The sequence below is a fragment of the Apostichopus japonicus genome, chromosome 14 (assembly GCF_037975245.1).
Source record: "Apostichopus japonicus isolate 1M-3 chromosome 14, ASM3797524v1, whole genome shotgun sequence".
Lineage (NCBI taxonomy): Eukaryota > Metazoa > Echinodermata > Holothuroidea > Aspidochirotida > Stichopodidae > Apostichopus > Apostichopus japonicus.
The window spans coordinates 1093884-1102655 of record NC_092574.1 but is presented as its reverse complement, the minus strand read 5'-3'; the positions used below and the strand labels follow the sequence as shown (position 1 = coordinate 1102655).

Genomic DNA, 8772 nt, shown 5'->3' with positions numbered 1-8772 from the left:
CAAAAAGAGGTACTCTAATTTATGGAAAGGAGCACTTTACACAAAACTGGCTGTGCCATCCTTTGGTTTAAGTGTACGGCCACATTGGTTTACATGTTTCAGTCCGTTTGGCCTTCATGTAGCAACGTTAGATTCTCGTGTGTAGCTTTCTTCTTTGGAGGAACCTTACTCCAGTAAGTACAAGAAATGGTCAAAGTATCCCACACTTTGCATAACATAAATAAACCCTCAGATCGTGAGGTGCGCGCTGATGGCCGCACACAGCATACAAGATGAAGACAGAAATCACACAGTATACAAGATGAAGACAGAAATCACACAGTATACAAGATGGAGACTGAGACAAAACTACAGACAAGGTCAGCAATAAAGTCAAGACTGTGGTCTGAAACTGTGTTTAGTCAGAACTATACTTTATACAATGAAATAACTGTACAACATAATTCGGAACAGTGTATCCCAAAATTTACATTTATACATATTTATATAATATAAAACTTTACTTCAGTAGAGATAATGACTTTAAGGCACCTTTTGCACACTGGATCTAGAGATTATTTACATGCAACTCTTAACCTTAGAAATATATGTCACTTTCTCCTCTTTATTTTTATGTGATTGAATGAGTGCTCCATTGTGTTTTGCATATAATTAAACATAATGAATGTGTCTGGCCAACAATATTACAAGAATAAAAACAAATTGTAAGTTGACCATTACTTTAAAGTCTGTCGGTAGGAGGAGTGTTTTTTTTTGGGGGGGTGGGGGGGAATGGGGAGAGAAGTGGGAGGTCTTCGTTTGACGATCGATAGAAGTGCTCTAATTTTTTTTTGACAAGCAAATGTCCCTAAAGTTTGTTACCTGCTATGAATATCAAGAAATTTTCAATCTTGTGATGAGTTCGTCATCACTTGACTCACAGTGACTCTACTTAACATCGGTTCTTGATGACTTTAAGTAAGTCACCTGAAAATTTTGCCATTAACCTCTGAGGCAAACCTAGAGGAAGGCTTCACTAACTGACCACTAACTTTAGTGGCCTGGGCAAGTAAGCATTAGAACTGTGGTGCTGCATGTCATTATATAACACTTCAATATAAGACAAAATAAAGACATACTCAATCTCACCACATTGCTTAACTTTGCTGAGGGGGAGGGACGGGGGGGGGAGGGGGGACATCGATCAGTTGTGGGAAACATTCAAAGTTTCAATAATTTGCACAACCTTTCCTTTAGACCTCATTTATTGTCTACATATGCCTCAGAATGCACCATTTGAGGTCTAAACTTGGAATTTTTCAGGGGGGGGGGGGGAGGAGCCCACATATAATGGGAACTGCAATCAATATCCATACAGTCACACCGCTCTTTTCTATAAATATAGTCATCTGCCTATGCCTAAAAGCTCATGCCCTACCAAAATCAATCAGTCAGGAAAAAATTGAGGGAAAAAATTAAGACTCCTACCACTGTTGAAATAATATGCACGCCGCCATAGAACATGATAGTTTGACACAGACCAATAAAGGCATAGCGTAAGCTTTACCACTCATGAAAGGAACATTTCAAAGTACATGAACCCTTTCACTGAGGGCAGCATTCACTCCTTTGTAAATATCCAGACATCTCTGGCTTTCATGCTATTCCATAAACAGCAGAAATAGACTTTATATATCCAAAAGCCCTTTGCTGACCTTTTAGATAAGCAATAAATAGCATATCGGATGAAGGGTACCATGAATTTTCAAATCTTTCTTTGAAAAAAAACTAATCAGCAACATATTAACGGCCTATGCTCCCATAATGCTAAAGGTAATAACAAGGTTAATGCCTCAACATATTATGAAAACTTTCAGGAAATCATAGGCTTTAGCTGGTTTGACTTGCTGTGAAATGTTACCGTAAGTCTTATCGGCTTATGAGGCTTGACAAATTTTACACCGATGAATGATTTCAAAACCTTTAAGTCATGAATGTTTTGCAAATTTGATTTAGTTTATATTACAACCTACTATTTTGAGAAACATGGAGGGATCTAAAACATCCCCTTTGAGCCAATTAATTTGTCTATGCAGCTTTAGTCAATTACCATGTGACCGTGATGATATTATTGTCATACTCAAACGACTTAATGACTCGTTATGAGGAGTAATACTCTGTGAAATTTACAAAGACAATCACATGATAAGTATCAACCAGCCATGTAGGCTATTCTTTTACTTTTGGATAAAAACCGACGTAAACAGGAAGAGTGGCAGAGGAAATTATATGATCAATGTCTAAAATGTTATTAATCTAAGGATATGATCAATTTCACAATTGTTAATAATAATAATAATAATATTGAGGATTTATAAAGGGCAGACATATCCACCAATAAGGGTACTCAAGGCACGTAACAATATTACCCTGGTCAACAATAACCTGTCAAACATAGAAACAATCCCTCCACATGGCAGCAGCTAAACAGCACTCAACTGACAGTTTGTCTCACAGGTTCCCATTTATACACCTGGCTGAAGAGAGGCAATGGAGATAAAGTGCCTTGCCCAAGGACACAACGTAACGATCTGGCCAGGACTCGAACCTGCAAGCCCTAGATCACAAGTCCACTGCCTTAACCACAACGCTCTATTACTGAAATGTTTTGTCACAGATGAACTGAATTGAATGGCTGAAATCAATTTATCATGTGGTGGTTCATAGCATGGGAGGCAACTAAGGCATTGGTTGTGCAGGGGAGAGATATAGAGGACATGGGGGGGGGGTGGGGGCAAACTAAGGTTAGAGATGGGAAAGGAGGGAGGGGAAAAGTGGCCATACCATACTGAGCAGAGAGCATAACATATAACTATTTAGTGGTTATTTTTCACCATACATGTATATTGGGTTCATTCCACAGATGGATGTTTTGATCTGTCCAGACTTGATAATGTCCCTTTTGTCTGTATGTATAAAATAGTTCATCAGACCTAAGTAATTCAGTGACTCATTGTTGACTTATTTAATCTCTGAAACAATGAAGGTTCGTTACGACATGACTGCATATCTTAAATGATCCTGGAACCAGTCACCGATAATAACACAGTACAACAGAGACCCTCACTTGACGCTAATACAATATATACCAAACAAGGCAATATATCTTCAAGCGTGTACTAAATTGAGGAAATAGAGAATACTTTGAACGAGCCCCAACGTACCTGGCTTTGGAAACTTTCAAAAGTACACCATTCATCTTAAGAGATTGTAGACCTGACAGGGAAGGGTTATCATCCTACCATGTAGAAATTAAACCTAGGCTACAATAAGTAAAATGACTACAAAATAAAGGTACATTATATGTTGCAGGATCCAAGCTTACATTACACTTGCAATTCATACTATGACCACTAGTCACTCAAAACAAGAAGATAAAGGTGGAAATGAAAATGTCTACAATCTTGGATGTCAATGTCGAAGGACTTTGCTAGTTAGGTTGAACCAGAGTGGGGGTTTTGTCAAAAAACAATGCATATGGTATTCCAATATGAACAGGCCTGCCCAACTTACAAAAAAAAATCCAATTGAGGAAACGCCAATAGAATAGTCTGCAAATGACTTGGGTTTTCTCCCCAACATGAAAATCATAGCTGCATATATGTCTTTCTTTTTTGTGGATCCTTTTTCAACGAGCATCGATAAAAAAGGTATAAACGATATTTGCACATGGCTTCCTCTGAGCGCTTGACTCTAATACTTAACTGTACCTCATGTAGATGAATATTTGGCTGAAAAGATCTTGGCGATTCTTTTAGCCTCTTCTGCTGTTGGCTGCGTTCTCGCATACTTCTTCACTCGATGCATTTGGCTAGTTGGTCTTTCCTCCTTAGAAGATTCTTCTAACCTTTTAGCGACATCACGAGCAGCTTGTATCCTTTCAGACAGGGAACCAACTTCAGGCTGAAAATTAAACACAACTGCAAGCTGAGACAATAAATAGATCCAGAACATGCTTAAACATTCCTTATGACTTTTGTAACATCATTCCTACTTCACAAATCAATAACATAAATGATTAGGAATGATGAAATTGGAATTGAGATTTATCCTACTATAAATTAGCATAACTTAGGAGAAACTTGACCCTATATGAACTGAAATGTTTCGAGCCTCAGCAAGAACACACATTTGTAACAAACCCAAGTGATTGAAATGAACCTACACACCCACACTTAGAATGTACAAACACTTCACAAGCCTTATCTATTGTAGCATTGCCCTCAGGCCAGGACAGATGCTTATAAGTCAAATATTAAGAATATTTGACATTTTTACACTCGGACAAACTGAACTACAATTGGAGGTGATAGGTTTGGTTGTTAGTCATCTGAGAGTACCAATTAATATGTTAATGTGAGTACTGCGTTTGAGTGACTTTCCATGCATCTCTTCTGTGTAAAGTTCCCTTATCAGCCTCTTTGGTATTACATCTGTGACTAAGCATTGATTAAAGCTCTACAAGTGGTCATTCCTTTTACTTTCAAAGCTAGTGGCCATCATTCTCTACTTTCAGTTTCAACACCAGTTGGCCACTTTCTTGATGTGTTTTGTTTCATGTTACCATCAAACTAGATCATTTTGCAATTAATAAACCTGTTTCTTGAAAACTGATTCACTGAGCCATACACAACATGTGCAAACATTGTCAGCAAATTATTAAAAGTTGTTGTTCTTGTGTGTGATATTGATTTCATCTGGTGAACACATTGGATGAGTCAATATGTAAACTTTAATGATGAATGCTTTTGTACATTTCCCTAAGTAGAATGGTACTGAGACATGATCCCTCTTTACTTGTGTTACACCTGTTCCCTTCCTTCCCACCTCGGTGCGTTACACCTGTTCCCTTCCTTCCCACCTCGGTGCGTTACACCTGTTCCCTTCCTTCCCACCTCGGTGCGTTACACCTGTTCCCTTCCTTCCCACCTCGGTGCGTTACACCTGTTCCCTTCCTTCCCACCTCGGTGCGTTACACCTGTTCCCTTCCTTCCCACCTCGGTGCGTTACACCTGTTCCCTTCCTTCCCACCTCGGTGCGTTACACCTGTTCCCTTCCTTCCCACCTCGGTAGTTACACCTGTTCCCTTCCTTCCCACCTCGGTGCGTTACACCTGTTCCCTTCCTTCCCACCTCGGTGTGTTACACCTGTTCCCTTCCTTCCCACCTCGGTGCGTTACACCTGTTCCCTTCCTTCCCACCTCGGTGCGTTACACCTGTTCCCTTCCTTCCCACCTCGGTGTGTTACACCTGTTCCCTTCCTTCCCACCTCGGTGTGTTACCCCTGTTCCCTTCCTTCCCACCTCGGTGTGTTACTTGACGAAACTGCACAGGAAGACACTTCTAATGTCATTTACAGATGTAAGTCAAACCTTGCCCTGGTTTCAATATTTTTTTGTAAATGAACACTTGCAACTGAAGGAATGAACAGCAACAGTTTCATTAAGAATAATTACTAATGGTGAGCAATGAACCTGTTTTCCAGACAAATTTCCTGAAGCAGAAATAACACCTCCTTCTGATAACAAATCAAAGATGAATAAACAGTGCACCTACCCAAGTATTACTTGATTCACACTTGTGAGCACACTACTTCAGTATTACTTGATTCAACCTTGTGAGCACAATACCCAAGTATTACTTGGCTCAAACATGTAAGGTTACCACTGCATTGTTCCTTTATGTAACTATTTTTAACCGAAACACTACCGAAGTATTACTTGGATCAAAATTGTAATGTAACAACTATATTAAACTATATTTTTACCCTGTTCATAAAGTTACCTGCACACAAAGTTACCTGTAAATAAATTTACCTGTAGATAAATTTACCTGTACATAAATTTACCTGTAGATAAATTTACCTGTAGATAAATTTACCTGTACATACATCCTGTACATAAGTCTGGCTGTTTTTAACCTTGGATGTAACTCTCTGTTGCAGCATTCTTAACATAAACCCTGAATATACAACAAGTTAAGATCAGACCCTGTGCTCAGTATTAAATTTGTATTAAAAATGCATCTTGGGTTTGACCCGGGTTCAGCAATGACATTAAAATTAATTTAATTCTGAACAGCAAGTGCTGTAATGTAAACGCTGTCTTCATATTGAACACTATGAGGAAGGTAACTCTTATTACCTCCTCTTTTAACCAGTAAATAATCCCAAGAATTTACACAGCTTTAGCCTTATTATCTCAACCCTTGTATGTAATCCTGGTAAGTGTAATTCATACCACATTAAACCTTTATAGACAATCCACTTAAATATAACCTCTGTCAGTCTGATATTTTGATATATAGGGCAAATCGATAACCCACGATGTCACCTTTGTGGTCGCTATGATGAGACCCTGTTACATCTCTTTTGGGATTACTCTATTATATCAAACTTCATTTTAGTTGTGGAACAAGCTATTTTTGACAGTCAGTTTATATTTTCAAAGGTATATGATCCAGGTATCATCTTTCTGTGAATCACCCATATAACTTCTTAATTTTTCATCTCAAGTATTTCATCTTCAGTAAAACAATTTACAAACACGGAAATGAGATGTAGAGATTTTTTATACAAGTTAAAATTTGCTATTAAACTTGAGAAAGAACTCAAGCAAAGAGGCAAAGCTTTTATTTCTTACGAGCAGTTAAAAGACTCATTTAGTAATTGCACTATACTGTTCAGTTAATTACGATGCATCATTGTTTTTGTATGCACTTATCATTACTTGTAAAAGGTCTTTGACCTTATTGTATTCAAATATGTTTGAATTGGCACAAGAATGTTACCAATAATGATACCAAGCGTGGTAAAAATAAATAAATAAATAAACTCTTATATTTGTTATTCTGCTTAATAACTTTACCCAACCAGTACTTGACATCTCCATAACTATTTGCCCCTTAATTGTATAAACAATGCTAATACTGAACCCAGCAGCAGCAGTGATGCATCGTTGAGATTGAATCTATGTCTGAATGTATTCATAAGAACCCTCAGTAACATGCACAAGTGTGATTTAGTACAGTCTGCAGCATCAGCTACTTTAATACACATCAATTTCAGTGACAAGATCAGTCTTTGATTGTTTCCTTTATGTCCTTTCTATTTTGTCAGGTTTTTGAGTCAAAGGAAGACATTTATTTCACAAGATGTCATAAAGTCACTTTGCTGATATTAAGGGAAGTTATTAACACCAGCAGCAAAAGAAAACAACTTGTTTATTGAAGCATTTCTGCTATTGAGTGAACTTGTACTTCAACTGTCACACATTGTTTTTGTGTGTTAGAAAGAGCTTTGTTGCTATTTACCAATATAAATAATGATATTGCTAAGTAATTACATTGCCATTGTTCTAACAAGGATGCCTAAGATTGATATGTTGTAATACTTATCTCTGTAGTATTCAGTACATTTGCTCAAACTGCCAGATATTGGTAACCAAGTTGAAGTTACACACAATGTAAAATACTGATAGCAACATACCGATCTAAGGTTAGGCCTTGATACTGCACTATCCAGATACTGATAGCAACATACCGATCTAAGGTTAGGCCTTGATACTGCACTATCCAGATACTGATAGCAACATACCGATCTAAGGTTAGGCCTTGATACTGCACTATCCAGATACTGATAGCAACATACCGATCTAAGGTTAGGCCTTGATACTGCACTATCCAGATACTGATAGCAACATACCGATCTAAGGTTAGGCCTTGATACTGCACTATCCAGATACTGATAGCAACATACCGATCTAAGGTTAGGCCTTGATACTGCACTATCCAGATACTGATAGCAACATACCGATCTAAGGTTAGGCCTTGATACTGCACTATCCAAATACTGATAGCAACATACCGATCTAAGGTTAGGCCTTGATACTGCACTATCCAGATACTGATAGCAACATACCGATCTAAGGTTAGGCCTTGATACTGCACTATCCAGATACTGATAGCAACATACCGATCTAAGGTTAGGCCTTGATACTGCACTATCCAGATACTGATAGCAACATACCGATCTAAGGTTAGGCCTTGATACTGCACTATCCAGATACTGATAGCAACATACCGATCTAAGGTTAGGCCTTGATACTGCACTATCCAGATACTGATAGCAACATACCGATCTAAGGTTAGGCCTTGATACTGCACTATCCAGAGTCCTCATAGCCGATGCCAGATCCTCACCAGGCAGAAAGAAGTTGGGTAGTTGAAAGGCAACAGCAGTACTAGACTTAAATTTAAGGACACAATTTCACAGAAACAAATTATGAAGAAAAAAAAAGAGAGTATATATTCTCGCATTTTTTTACAATTATAGCCATTGTAAAGCCTTGGAAGTTCACTTACTGAAATTACTTGCACTGTGCACAGGTTTTAACAAACACTTTTTCAAACGTTACAATAAGCTACTCTCGCATTAGAGTTTTTTTGTTGGTGACATGGGTTAATTTGAGCCAGGTGTATAAATCTATGTCCCACAGAAGTAGGCAATGCTGTTGAGAGGGGGGGGGGGGAGGAGATTAAATACTGTCTTGAGAGCAGTGTTACAGTAACATTTATAAATCTACAGTTTACATTAAGACAACACATATAACACTGATAATGTTACAACAGCTTTACCATGGAAATACACCACTGCTACTTGTTTTTACTATAATAATACCATTGATTGTTCCAGGCAGCATGAAAACATACAAATTGATGACAAGTTTGTTCAAAG

General features: G+C 38.0%; 1 protein-coding gene across 7 annotated transcripts in view; it reads right to left on the bottom strand.

The window, feature by feature from the left end:
• Positions 1-367: 367 nt before the first annotated feature.
• LOC139980315 (C2 domain-containing protein 3-like) overlaps positions 368-8772 on the bottom strand; it is a 63118-nt gene continuing 54713 nt past the window's right edge. For all 7 annotated transcript variants that reach the window (XM_071991885.1, XM_071991887.1, XM_071991886.1 and 4 more), the window contains 2 exons: positions 8173-8278; positions 368-3942 (listed from right to left, as the gene is read on the bottom strand). In XM_071991885.1, coding sequence (XP_071847986.1) covers positions 3751-3942; positions 8173-8278 — 298 coding nt within the window. In that variant the 3' untranslated portion in view covers positions 368-3750. The remainder of the gene's footprint in view (positions 3943-8172; positions 8279-8772) is intronic.